We start from the raw sequence: 14,752 nt of genomic DNA, 5'->3' as shown, positions 1-14,752 counted from the left end.
CTTTGCGTCTTCGGATTTTGGCCTCCAAGCCCCCCGGTTTCTCTTACAATAAACCCACCTCGCCAGCTCTGGACTCGACTTATCGCTTAGGTCGACATTCACGTTGGTGCTTAAGAATCGATAATTGGGGGACACACTACTCGCGCGTCGCCCAACCAAATCTCCCCTCCATTCGTCAAGGCCCAGGCCAAAGAATTGGAGACCCCTCGGAAACGCCGCGGACAACACTACCTACCGACTTGGCCCTCCCAGACACCAGCCGGTACCGATACCAGCACCAGCACCAGCACCAAGCGTTCTCTCTTGGTGGTGTGTGGCCCAATTACGTATTGGCCCATACTTGATCAGAGCACCCTCCTCCGCTGTCGTCCTTGTGCCCACCGGCCACACTCCGAACAGCGATGGCGACCGTCCTCACCAGCATGGCGGTGCCCCAGCCCGCTTCCATCCCCCAAGGTACGTTGTCTGATGGTCATTGCACCCTGGCTGCACCTCCGTCATTCAGCAGCTGTTCCCAACCCGCCCTGTTTCCGTCCGCAGCACCCTTGAAGGCGTCCGTCGCTAATAAACGCTTGCGATTATAGACAAGCAACATTCCGCCGAGCAACAAAACTCGAGTAGCCTGTCCTCGTCTCCCCGCCAGTTTCCCACTGATCTTACTTCTCCCATCCTCGAAGAAGCCGATGAGTCCGAAAGCGAGTCTCCGAATGAACCTGTGACCCCCATTAGCAGCGGGAGACAATCCCAAGAGTTTACCACCCGCCCCAGTCAGGACCATCACGACATCAATCTCACCGCTACCCATCAGGTGCAGACCACTCCGAAACCTCTCCTGGTCGACACCGCACCCACACCTTCGGTTTCGCCTGCAAAGTCAGACCTCACACCGAAAGCTACCACCGCCACTAACCCTTCAACTGCAGTCGAATCTGCTGCTGACCAAGAACCGCCACCAACTCCCTTGTCCAGACGGCCCACTCGCGGCTCTACTTCAAGCTTTAAGCGGACAATGTCCAGCATCTTCCGACGATCCAACTCGTCCCAAAACAGACCAGATCTCGGATTTACGTTGGACCAGTCCAACGACGTTTCCTCCGAGAGTGCATTGATTGATACTGCACCCTCAAACCGCAGACGATTCTCGATGAACAAGTCACACACCACCACGAGGTCTAACTCACCTCCGTCACCAGGTTCTCCTGTCGACACCATTTCTTCCTACAAGCAATCTTCGCATATGCCTACTCAAGATGACTTCAAGAAGAAGAACAGGGCTTCTACCGGCCTTAACCTCCGAGGACGCGCTGTTAACTTCGTCGGCGCCAATGTTTCCGGACGAGAAAAGCACGCCGAGAAGGTCAAGCCTGTCTTGGGCAGAAGACGGGCCAGCAGCTTCGAGGGCCGCGTGAAGAGCCGTCATCTAGCGTCTGCACCCAACCCTCATTCTGACAACCCTGTTCTTCCCTTGGAGGGATCGTCTCCATGGGCTCAGATGCCTGACGCCGGTGTTGGTGTCAAGGCTCGACGCATGAGCTTAAGTCTCCCGGACGACTTCCAAGTCGATGTTGCCGACCTCCTTGCGGAATTTGAGTACCTATCCAAGTTTGGCCGCCATGGCAAACATCTTGGAAAGGGTGCTACTTCCAAGGTCACTATGATGAGCCGAAAGGGGTGCCCTAATGAGCTTTATGCAGTCAAGGAGTTCAGAGCCAAGAGAAAGCAGGAGACACAGGAAGAGTACGAGAAGAAGATCAAGTCCGAGTACAGCATCGCCAAGAGCTTGCACCACCCCAACGTTGTCGAGACAATCCGGCTTTGCACCGACCACGGGCGTTGGAACCACATTATGGAGTATTGCTCGGAGGGTGACCTCTTCGGATTGATTGCAAAGAAATACCTCCAAGATCCGGCGAGACTTCCTGATCGCCTCTGTCTATTCAAGCAACTTGTGCAGGGAATCAACTATCTGCACAGCAACGGTATTGCCCACCGCGACATCAAACTCGAGAACCTTCTCATCACCAAAGACAGCAAGCTCAAGATCACCGACTTTGGTGTCTCCGAAGTCTTCACTGGCCACCACCCCGGCTTCAGAGAAGCTGGCGGCCAGTGTGGCAAGGGCATGTGCGCCGAAATCCGCCTGTGCAAGCCTGGCATGTGTGGCAGCGAGCCATACACGGCACCTGAGGTGCTCCTGAAGGAGACTGAGTATGACCCGCGAGGTCTCGATGTGTGGAGCGCGGCGATTGTCATGATTTACGTGACTTTTGGAGGAAATATCTGGAGTAAGGCTGAGGTCAAGGGAAACCCTCAGTACGCTGAGCTGCTCAAGGGATGGCAGAAGTGGGAAGCAAAGCACCCTGAGCCTGGATCGCGCATTACCGAGTCGGACTACCCATTCTTCAATGCGTTTGATGGATTTGTCTCCCCGCCAGCACTCCGTCGTGTGCTCCTCTCAATGCTCAACCCCAACCCCGCAAAGCGCGCCACCATCTCGGAAATCGCCAACCATCGCTGGGTCAAGAATATTGAGTGCTGCCAGCTTGAGAACTACGACGATCCAGCTCTTCTCATTGACGCTACCAAGAAGGGCAGTGCACAGCTCAACACCAAGAGGGTGTTCTGCCACAACCATCTGCCATTGGAGAGCCACGGTCACTCACTCGGAAAGATGCCGGGCCAGTCGGGCTATTGACTGCACCCGGAAACGACTGTACGACTCATTACGTGTTTGTTTTTCTGCATAGCTGCGGTTCTATCCTTTGGAATCGGTTTCAGCTTATGAGCATGCAGAAAGACCTACTTTTTTTATTTTACATTTTGGCGTTCACAAAGGCTCGAGGAAAAGGGTCCAGCAAGGAGGGGAAAGGAATTGGCCTTGATTTGTGTTCGAATACAACCCATAATTACCTTGGGAAAGCAACATCGGCTACGATATGCCGTGTTGCGAGTTTACAAAGAGGAAGTGTATGTGTGTGCACGCACACGCAGACACAAGAACGACCATCTCTGGCTCTAGAAGAGGCCCAAGGATGGTACGTCGCCGTACATAATCAAATTACCTTCTTTGATACTATGCGCGCGCCAGAGACAAGCGAAGTTCATTGGTGATGTGCGCCCGTGTAGTGCAAGGGAACTGGATGACAAGGGATTGGGGGACAATGTCCTGAGGGGGGAAGCACACGGAATCAGAGATACTTTCTTTGACAGTCAGTCACGGGATAGATCAAAAGCACTCCTAGAAAGAAGCTCCTTGCAGTTCAACAATTCAATCAATAGTTAACTTGAATGTGTGGCCTAACCCACACTTGTGTGTGTATGAAATCGAAGAAACATGATTTGGGCCGTGTAGACCTCTTGTCTATGAGACCCCAAGGCTATCTGGCTGTCGTTGAAGGATTCGCCAAGTATTGTCTCGATACGACCTGGAGGAGGGGGTAGAGGATGGGACCAAACTCGGACGAACTTCTAATCCCTCCCCCCGCAAATGCGCGCAATGTCTCTAGAGACACGGGGTACATCGTAACATAATCATCTTACTTCTTCCTGACGTACTTGACCTCATCTCTCCCCTCCTTCATGGCCAGCGGCACAGACAACCAACAGCAGCGGCCAATGTCATGGGGGAAAGTGAACGGAGTTTCGAAAGCCAAGCAGGGTAAGGGAGAGTACCTAGCCCAGCAGCAGCAGCAGCAGCAGGCTCAGCTGAAGAAGAGGCGGAGAGGGGTGAATGAAACGGTATCCAACGCAAGGAAACCAAAAGCCAACAAACCCAGCACAACGTTTCCTTCTCTTGCAACGACCGTCACCACCGTCACCGATCCGTCGCCAAGCTGCTGGAATCAGCCGGGCTGGGAAAACATGCTGTATGCGAATGTGTATGCGACCCAATCAGCCGGCTAGCGGACCCAATGAATCTTGATTTTCCCCGCCTTTTTCTCGATATCCTCGTACCTTTTCGAGGTTAGGTTCGATGAGTTGCCCGGATGGCTGGAGGTACCGTACCGTCATCTACTGGCGTAGGTCGCCGCGGAAAGCCTGTTTGGGAATCCTGGGACGGGCGACGACGACCCGACCCCTCGGCAAGTGATTGTTGCTAACCTGCGGGCTGCTAGGGGGAATGAAAATGGGCGACTGGCTAAGTACTGAAGTAGAGCTACGTTACGACCAGCCGATGGCCGACAAAGCCCGTCAGCCCAGCCCTGTGTGCATCCCATGTCTCAGGTTTTCAGTCTCACAGCTAGCAAGAGTGATTCGACGGCGTCTCTTCCCGAAATATTCTCTCGTTGGGAGGGTTTTCCGTGTGTCTGGTTTGTCTGTGGTTAGGGTGGGTACACGCCCCCTCCCTTCCCTTTCTCCCGGTGCCCCTCCTCGGATTCCTAGTCTTGGATAGTTAGTTTATTTCGCTGTTGATATTGTAGCAGCAGTAGCAGCATGTGGTGCTGTTGGCTTCTGTCAATACCACGCTGGGACGGCCGCGACCGCAACCGACTGGCAACGAGAGGCCATGCGCGATTATGCACGCGCTTCAAGGGGTTGGGCTGATGCGGGAAATATGGAATTCAGCAACGATCGATGGGTGCCCCTTCCCGAATGTTGCGCGTGAGTTGGGCGATGGAACAGCGAGAGATCAAGCGGCGCTCCTTAGCTGCTGCACCGAGTGACCCCGTCATCCTCCTTCTTCATTCCACCTCAGCGGTCAGGTTAGTATAGCGTCGCATAAGAGAGGGAAACAAGAATGCATGTGCTATAGTGTTGTGGACGACTAGAGAGGCAAAGTACCCCAGGACGTCCGTCTTAGTCCATGACCGTCACACACTGCGAGATCGAGAGACGCGGGACCGAAGACTGATGACAGTCTTGGCAACGGGTATTTCCCCTTGCCCATCATGGCCGGGACTTTGCGCGGGCGACGGCGGTGTGTGGATCATTTCCGCGTACTTGTGTGCTGCTTTGCAGGTGCAGGACCATGCCCGCGACGGCGCGGAGACGTCATTCCTCCGGTGTTCTTGTGGCGAGCGTGAGCCGCGCCAAGTCGGCCTCGTTATGCCTCGGGGCTTGCTGAGCCTGCTGGTACCCCCCTCTCCTCATTTTCTTCCTTCTGACGGCAAATACGGATATACCGGGGGTTGAACCCCATCTGAGAATCCCATTTGAGGATGGTGACGGTGACTGGATCCGGAGTCCACGTTTTGGAGAGTTGGCCGCCCGGCAGGTGGCTACAGCATTTCACACCGTCTCTCTGTCGGTCCGAAAACGGGCATCCTTAATCGGGTCCGATGAGCCGGGGGAAAAGGCGACCTGGAAGACCTGAATGGGGGTCTTGCGCGGTCCCAGGAGAAGAACCCGACATTGAGTCAAGCATTTGCCAAGACGGCGGTGGAAGCGGGTAGGTCGGCAGCAGGCAGCAGGAGGGAGGCCTGTCATGCGGGTTCCTCCTTCGCGCTGGGATACTCGAGATGCGCCGTCGTTTCTTGCTGGTTGGGTCAGACAATGCGTTGTCTTTTTTCTCGCGCTCGCTCTTTGGGGTGGGGGGTTGTATAAGATGTGACCCAGCTGAACCTGATGGGCGGTGCTTAAGTCTCTCTCGGCATTAGCTCTTCTCTAATCTGGCGCGCGTGATGGCGGCGGTTGGTTTGGTAACTTTGGTCTTGTTAGTGGGATCCAAGGGACGCGTGGCATGGACGAATCGCAGAAGAGAGTGGGTGGTGGAGAGAGGGAGAAAAGATAAAGCATTTGTGGGAGCGGTTGCTAAGTGTACCGGGTACTTTGGCTTTCTGAATGGGGGTTTCTTGCATGACTGAGGTAACATACCTTGAGTTGGAGCGTGGGACAGGCTGGATGCAAGCCACCTTATGCTGTTGGGATGTTGTGTGATGAAGACGGCATATCGTAGGGCAGCCGATGGGATGGGGGTTTCGATGGAAATACAACGGATTTGCAGGAGCTGGTACTCTGTGGACTGCACATGAGGCAGGACATTCGCCGCACGAGGAGCAGTCTGCAGCCTGACTGCCGTCCTGGCCATGGCTTCGGTGTCCGGAAGGGCAAGTCGTGCCGTCAAACGAGGCAGACGGTGAGCCGGGAATGGGCATCCGGCTATTCACAGACCAACGGCGCACCCGCACCGTCCTTGTACGGAGCTTGACCGGTGTTCTTTCCCCGCAAGTGCCAGATGTTGTGTTCCGCGATAGCTGCGATGCCGCATGCTGGTAGCCATGGTCAATTTTTGCTGGGCAGGGGTTGTGGGATGCCCTGTTGGATGCATGCTCTCCTCTGTTGTTGCTACCACATATGCCGTGCTCCGGGAGGAACTACATCCGGCTCGACCATCGACTCGTGTAAGTCGTTGGTTATCTTGCTCACTCAATGCTACTTGTTCTACAACCGTTCATTGCAAAGTGACGAACCTCCGGATCAACGTTGCTCGGCATGAAGAAGCCGATAGTCCATGACTGATGACCTGTTGTTGGGGAGGTACTTTGGGCATGTCAAAATATCAGGTGGAAGTAAGTCCCATCGATGGCCCGTTGAGCCCTGTAGATGCAACTAATGTGTGTTGAGCAAATCGTCAGTGACGCAAGAGGAAACCAAGTTCGAACTAGCAGGCCAAGAGAATGTCTCTCCTTTCCTACAAACAACACTGGAAACATGCCAAGTGTCCATACTGCGTGTTCTTTCCCATCGATCAGTGTGACATTACGAAAATTGCAAGAGCAGCCCAGGCCACTTCACAGTATTCAATTAAGGCAGGCAGACAGACAACTCATCAGGCAAGAGCGGTCTTTCAACCGTATAGAAGATCTTGGATTGTCCGATGGAAAGTCGGGTCACGCTCCCATCAGGGCAGCCATCGGCTGACAATCCACGACCCAGCACTGATTTAGGTCTGTAGATGAGTGAGATTAATGAATCGTGGCCGACTAAAGAGAGATTAATCTATCAGAAGCTTATGGGGAAAGCCTTACAATTGTGTCAAGTAGCACACATTAACATCTGCTTGTGTGTTTTTGCATTCAAACGGTATCTACTTAACGGGTCCAAGAACGCGAGTATCATGACATACGTACTTTCATTATATCTCACATTATCTCCTAGCCATTAGATTATATTCTTGTACCACAATGACTGATAGGATGGCACTGCCTGCAGGCGTCTCGATCAGTCATCCGGCTTGTCTCCAATCCGGATGTGGTGATGAGCCTCTTGACACAATTTTCTCTTGGAATGAAGACCAAGTCAGAGCGCTTCACTGTTTGGGGTATTTATTGCCCTTCTATCTCCTTTTAATGATTGCCGATGTTTTCTACGGTTCGTCATCTCGGCAAATTTCTTGCAAATGCTCGCCACTCTAAACTGAGCGTCCCTGAAGAGACGTGGAATATCTCAAGTTGAAGTGCTGGATAAGCACAAAACATGTAGTTAGGATTTTAGAGCTAGGCTATTACATAGATAGCAACTTATGCCATCAAACCTAGACCACATTTCTCAAGAAGACGATATCGCACTGCTCACTTAATTCAACTTACAGTCCTAAACTCACAGACAACAAGCCAATACGCTCGAAGTCATGAGCCAGTCTCGTTGTACATGTATAAACTTCTCTTTCCATTCGAGGGATAACTCATCCACATAGCACTAATTAACTGAGAGAGGCCGCATCCGCATCTCGTATACTCTAAGCACGCGGTCACGCCTCGGAAGACCTAGGACAGAATGCTGGCTCTATCTTGGGCCCACAGTAGAGAAATTTGCCTCGTTCCCGATCCTTTGAGCGAGTTCTGGATCCATGGTATCAGTGCCCATTTGAAGGAGCACCCCCTACACATGCTTCTCAGTTGACCGAACGATTACCGAACTTCATTTGCAAATTGACTCTCTCATACAGATTCAGTCGTCAGCCCAGTTCCAATTTGATTAATGTGACTCTGTAAAACGGAGAAGCCCCCAAAGACAAGACATAACTCCTCACATCCTGATGTTAATGAAGATATCGAGTTCTTCTCCTAGACAGCGAGCAAGAAATGGACGACTTCGTTCCCCTTAGCAGGGAGGCGAGGGGGGTCGTCATACGTCGCTCATGTAACTGGACGACCTCAAATAGACAGACTCTGGAGACTGACTTGAGATTACCGGGAAGAGACGATGAGATTCATCACATAATCTCAGGGTAAAGCGTGAATGTATCTCACTCTGGCCCATTTCGAAGACTTTCGGGCTTCGCTTATGAAGTTTCGTGGTCACCTCCAAGAACACACGTTTCCATATCTGAAGATTCTCATGAAAATCACTGCTGGTTTCCCCAAAGGTATGTCTGTATTAGTCGATTGGTGTTAACGTGCGGTACAAGTGTCCAGAAAGAAACCACTTGACTTATGCTCCACTACCCACTTCAAGATGGTGAGCAGACGTTTCCTCTCCTCCCAGATCGCCTGTGGCTTCCGTATGGCAATGATCGAAGCCCGTCAATGCATTGGGACTTCTTAGTCCGTCACTGGCCGAGACTTGGTGTTCTCAATGAAGTGTCCGACCAGGCCGTCACCAAGCAGAGTCGTCGTCGTCAGGTACTAAATTCGAGGGCATCGCTTCAAATCCCGGTATGGGGATTTCTTAAGACATGAACTTGGAGGCATCCGGGTCTGCTTCGATAGAGCTAGTTCACCGTTCGTTGTGTTTCATAGGCTGGTTCGGATCGGAAAGCGGCGTTCTCTTCAAACACTGTCTCGGGATGATAGTTATAGTATTACAGCGGCCACGTCTGCGTAAAGTAGCTGGTGAAGCCTTCTGTACTGGGCCAGAAGATGCCGAGGGCTGGGCATATCCAGCAAACTTCCGCTCACTTGTCTTCGAGATCATTGCAGAGCTCCCTGTCAATTGCCCTGCCGTCCTATCTTGCGTCAAGGTACTCGTGTATCTCGCAAACCGCCGAAACAACTCAGAGGATGGAAGGTCTTCATGACCAGGGCTCTAGCCTAGGAGCTTGGTATAACAGCTCAAAAATCCCCCATCTTCAGTTTTTAATGCATGACGAATACTCACTTAGCAGTGAGGATTGGAGCAAAATAGCGTCGAGACTTCAACTGGACTTAGGACGCATGGCTGACGATGACTCCCGGGTGGACGATTCGATTAGAATATTTGTAAAGGCGGAGAGCTCGGCCTAGGAATACTTGAGCGCAGAGAGATACTGCCGTGAGGACCAAAGAGCTTGATCCGTGGTTCTGGATCTTATACTCACTGGTCTGTCTCCCATTAATGGTAAATACGAATCGACTTTTTAGGAGGCGATCGGTTTGACGAGAATATCAACGGCGGACGAACAAGAGACGCAGCGTCAACTAACATTTTGGTCGAACCCCCATCTTACCGTGGTTCATTACCACCATTGAAAAAGCTCGATCCGAGGAACGACAAACCTTACTTAACCGCCAACAAAGCCGGACCAATTCGCTAGAAATATCAAGATCTCCAACGACAGTAGTGCATACAATCAAGTCGGTGTAGGACTTGAACAGCCTAGAGCCGGCCGCAGATTTCAGCCTCACACAAAACCTACCATATGGCTCGTTCCTTTGTAACGACGACAAAGTTGGATGGCATCATCCCGGCAGGTGAGAAGTTACAGGGGCCCAGGGGAGGTAGCAGGCACGGCGTTCGGGGTACGCGCAGGAAGATCAAACTCGTTGCTATGAAGTTCAGGGACCGGCTGGTAAGTGAGTATTTAAACGTCTAGGTGCTGGAGTCGCTGGCTAAAGTGGTTTGCCAAGGTATCTACCGTTACGGTGGGGTCCTTCACGAGCCAAACGGTTCGCTCATTGATGAGCTCCTTCACCAATTGTTCATGCGCTATGGACCATAGGGTGATGAAGTCGATTCGTATAATTCATGCCTCGTAAGCCAGTTCAGTTCACATAGCTCAATCTCATGACCACCAGTCGATAGTTATCGCTCGTCGTGCTGCGCATGTACCGACCCGAATACTCCAGGCGAGAAGAAGACCGCCGGTGATGTGAAGTTCACTATAGAATGCCTGCCGTAAGTCTGAGAGGCAGATATTACCATTTGACCTACAACCGAGAGGTTAGAGAAGCCAGAATGTTCTCTTAGGTAGTGTAGCTTCTGGACTCACGTTGGGCCATGGGCCAAGTTACTTGGTCGATTCGGGTGCCTTAAATAGGGGTACATTAGCAGTGAACGATCAAGTGCCGCAGACGAAGGAAAGTACAGAGCTGACTCCTTCCCGTTATTAGGCGGTGGTAATCCAAAACCAAGCCGTCGTCATGAGACTCTTCGTGATGTGAACGAAGCCAAGAGTTTATGAGACCTAGAGCTCGGCTAATGGGAGAGAAACTGTTTTGGACTCTCCGTAGACACCATCGAAGAAACCTCGCGGCAGACGACATCGCGGACAGATTTGATATCCCAACTCTGAGACCGTGATGGTCCGCCTTAGTCAAGAATTTCTATTTTCGGTGACTATGTTTTGCGCTTCCACTTCCCTGCTCGCACGTATAAGATCATCTGGTCACTAGCCAAGACACAGCATTGCTTCATCAAGGAAGGGAGTGTTTCTTACTTGCACAAGTGAGAGGCTATTCCCACCCATATTTCATTTGGGAAAAGTGATGGATTTGTTATTGTATCCTATATATCCATTCTACTCATCTCCGGAGAACAAATCTTCACCCTTCTAGCAATTCAAGCTTGCCCCATAATGATATTGATTCCAAAAGAAATTCTCGAAAATGGCCACAATCTATACGCTAGAACCCTCAATCATCGGGGAACACGAAAGGATCCGAAAAGCAGTCATGTCAAGGGTAGTTTCAGCATGTACAACGTACAAAGAAATGAAGCACCAAACCTTCATACTGTCTTCCTTGCCAAGAGTGAAGATATGCCCGGCCATGACTCTCATGGCAGGAGCTCATCAAGGCCCTTGGCCAGGTCTAGCGAACTCAAAACAATATCCGAGATCCTCTACAAACCATCCTCAAGGACCGTTGAGTCAACTGTCTCCGACGAGCCTGTAGCTCTGCTCTCGACAGAAGCCCACGTTGCGCACTGAACTTCAATACCACGCTTACACCTTCTCCGGCTCATCCTCTTCCCTTAAAGCCTAGATACTCACTTACCATCGCCAACGTTCATGCTTAGAGTAAACGCCCTAGACCGTTACTATGAGGTACACCTCCAGAGACAACCTCATCGAGGCACAGCCATTAAAGTCTGTTCCATCAGAGCTGCTGCACAGCGGAAAGCAGATCAGCGAGAAGTGTATAAATCTCTTCATCATATGATCCATCCTCCGTCATACAATCAAAGACCTAGTGCTCCGGTCTCTCTATCTTGCTTCCGCAGTATCTCCTGGACGAATAATAAAACAATATGGCTATACAAAGCCGCGCTCGATGTCAGGCAAGCGAATATCCCACGAAGGGGAACAAAGTAAACACACGCCTACCGACCCAATTCATCCTCTCAATGTGCAAGTAACAACTCACCGCCTTCCTCTTCTACAAAAAGTCAACAATCGAAGCCTCAAGTTCCCCATCGTCCAGCCAACATTGCTGCCCAAAACTGCCAAGGAGTCACAAGAAAGCCCATCAATTCAGGCTCATACACTAAAACCTCTACGGCACAAGAGCTGGTCGACAACAGGGTCAAACAACAAGTGAGCTGGCGCAAAGCGGGGCTTTTCACGATGCTGGTCTGGAATTGCAGGCCCAGATGAGAAGTTTGAGAGAGGAGGTTGGTTGGGGGCTAGGATTTTGAGATAAGTCGGTGAAGCAGAAAACCTGTCGGTCGGTCGACTTTTCTCCCCTTACGCGCCGTTCCAGCCCCACTACGTTCGGGTTTTTGGTCAGTGAAGGCCGTTGCGATTTGGGCAGCAGCGCCAAAAATCTGTGCATAGGCGAAGTTGTCCGGACAGTCACCTGGCCCTGCGTTAGTGCCGTATGATATGCAATGCCATGGGTCACGATATCCAACGGGCGTCTCTGAGAATCCCACTCAGAAACCTTCGAGGTTGGGATGGCAAAGTAGCGTTCGGGGATGGGAGAAAAGTCATCAAGCTAGATATCCACGGACAGAAAGGAGCATCACTCGCGGTAACTCCTCTCCCAGCAGGCATGGTTGACGTCAACCGGGCAGTTAACGGCGGTATTCTGAACAGGAAGCGATACCAGCACCACACTTGTGGCTCGGCTGACGAATGACATTTCCGCCGAGCGAATCAATGGAGGAGGCTCCTCAAACGGGACGACCAGGGCTTGGTAAGCCAGGGCTGAGACGCGTCTGTAGTCAAAAAGTTTCCGTCTAAAGCAGACTCGCCCAGTATGACGCGAGCAGTAGAGGGCAGTGGGTTCGACAGCATTTGTTCGGACTCCTAAGAGCGAGACACGCCAGAGCAAGATGGCGCCGCAGAAAATGTTCTAGGTGGGCTCTAGAAGGGGACCACATCTCGCAGATCCTCTTCCATCAGATCAGTCTCTGACAAGGGAATAGTGGGACTCAAAATGCCACCAGATTGAGAAAAGTAGGGCCGACAGGCTGCCGTGGTTGCCGAGGCGTCCTACCGCCTGCGTTCCGGAGCAGAGACAGAGAGATAAAAGCCGGCGACGGTTCGGGCCCATAATTCGGGGTTGAAAGCCCGGAGGCGTCCCGTGACGAAGAGCGGAAGCCATCGGACTTAACGAGTCAGGGTGTCGCCAGTGAGGCAACTGTGATGACATGATGGCCCATAGCCATGATCATTCTCTTGCGGATGAGATTTCTTCTCTGGCGAGGATGATTTCCGTTGCCTCTGCGCCACTTGTTCTCGAATTATTCGCCCAAGGCGTGGCTGATGATTGGGGACAAGTCACCAAAGAAAGGCTCCAAAGGGTGACAGATTGGGTTGTGCCCACTCGAGGTTAGTCAGCCAGTCGGCCGGCGACAGTTCGATCAAGCAAAGTACTTCGTACCATTATCCTGAAAACTCAGCCTCAAGGCAAAAAATAGCAACGCGATGATAGGGTGTGGGACGATTGCGGCGTCACGCAGCCGGGAGAACGCGCTAGAATTAGATTGATGCTTGAAACCGGAGGCTTCCACGGATTTCTTCAACAGAACGGGTACACCGCACAACGACTTGACTAGAGCCTCTACGACGGAAAATTGCTAAGCTGGCGTGACTGGTACGCTGTCTTCTGTATCCGTAAGGAGTACGGGTAGTCGAGGTGGGCATAAAGACGGTGGATCGAGTAATGTGGAAAAGGCCCGATCGATTGAGCGAGGGAAAATGTTCCGAGAGACGCATCGATTGGCCCGTCAGCGGTGTGGTCCTGGACTGGAACCTGACCGAGAATAAGCTCTCGACCGTCCAAGGGCTTACACCGCCCCCAATCGTCTCGGGTCCTCAGCAGTTAAGCCCAACTGGACAAGAGTCGCGGGTGACAGCTGACAACGCCAGCAAACCATGTGGTTTCTGCAGTCCAATCCAGATCCGGCGGCGTTGACGGGCGGTGGGAGGGCTGATAGTTCAGGCACAAGAGCGAAGGCTGGCCAACGTGGCAGTTGGGTGTCACCGATGTTGGGACCTGCAGCCATCGCCCGCGGTCCGCCGCAGTGTGTGGGCTGCGGGATCCTTTCAGATATTCTGGAACGAAACGTGAGGTGGTATCCGTAGACCTGTTGCTGTTGGGAGGATCCGTTGACGAACCATCGCACACGGTAGAGATCGATGTAGGGCGTGGGTTGGACGGCTGAGGTGCCGTTCCCGCTCCCGTTCCCGTTCCCGCTGACGTCCGTTTCGTCGCAAGTCTCGAGCAAGCGATCCGGCTCCAAGTGCAACACAACAGTAAGGCAGCGAGATCTTGGAGTGTATGTGCAATGTGTGGGAGGTCGTTTGCTGGCGTTTGTGAGTCATGATAAGAAAGCTGAGTAGTAGAGACCGCAAGCAGAGTGAGCCCTCAAATTCCCCTTGCTGCTTGCATCGGTTGCATGTCACCGTGGTTGCTATCAGTCTCCGCTATGTTGCTACTGTATAGCTCTTGGAAGTCACAACTGCATTCCCAACTCAGCAATCCCAGGCTCCTGTGCCACGAGCTGCAGTTTTTCGTCTCGGGCGCCCCTGTCAAGGATTGGACCGCCCGTTGCTTTCTCGCATCTCCAGTATAAGAGAGAGGGGGAGAGCATTGTCTGGGTACCAGACTGTGCCATCTTGACCTTGGGCGAGCAAATTTGACGAGCCTGGACCCCGAGGCGTTGAGTGAAACTGAGGGTGTCGCCCGGTGCTGCGTGCGTGGCTCCCGTTCCCTTTGTCATGGCCATTCAAGGCCGGGTAGACGGAGAAGATGGCCCGTAGTGTCGGTATGGGATTAGTGAGTTTCTGGATCCCTAAGAATTGTCTAGCCAGGACCACGTTGGGATTAGCCTTGGAGGAGCTGGGGAGCTGGAGTCAGCACAGGGCGAAAGGGTCAATGTTTGTCCTTGAAGAGGTTGTAGGCGGGTTGTGCTTGTGGCCAAGATACTCTCTGCGAGGTGTTTGTGTTTAGCGGCAGAGGTGACGGAGAGATACGCGTCCTGGCAGTCCTTGGCTAAGATACGATGACGAGGAATGATCAAGCTGTTTCCCGGTAAAGAGAGAGAGAATTCACTTGTGAAGATACCAGTCAAGAGGTGCTCTCGAAGCCTGTCACCAGTTCCGTTAACTTTGGAACTTTGCACCTACTTTGAATGATGGATAGGCACGACCCTCCGCCCCTCACCC

At 52.3% G+C, this 14,752-nt stretch overlaps 1 protein-coding gene across 1 annotated transcript; it reads left to right on the top strand.

Moving 5' to 3' along the window:
• Positions 1-401: 401 nt before the first annotated feature.
• On the top strand, positions 402-2,695 carry N0V96_005633 (uncharacterized protein; the record flags this gene model as incomplete). Its single annotated transcript, XM_053195551.2, has 2 exons — positions 402-456; positions 585-2,695. 2 exons carry the CDS (start codon positions 402-404, stop codon positions 2,693-2,695), a joined length of 2,166 nt encoding a protein of 721 aa, XP_053046890.2.
• Positions 2,696-14,752: the final 12,057 nt, after the last annotated feature.

This window comes from Colletotrichum fioriniae (genome assembly GCF_027942845.1).
Source record: "Colletotrichum fioriniae strain IMI 355084 chromosome Unknown scaffold_6, whole genome shotgun sequence".
NCBI classification, from domain to species: domain Eukaryota; kingdom Fungi; phylum Ascomycota; class Sordariomycetes; order Glomerellales; family Glomerellaceae; genus Colletotrichum; species Colletotrichum fioriniae.
This window is presented reverse-complemented; position numbering and strand designations above follow the sequence as displayed.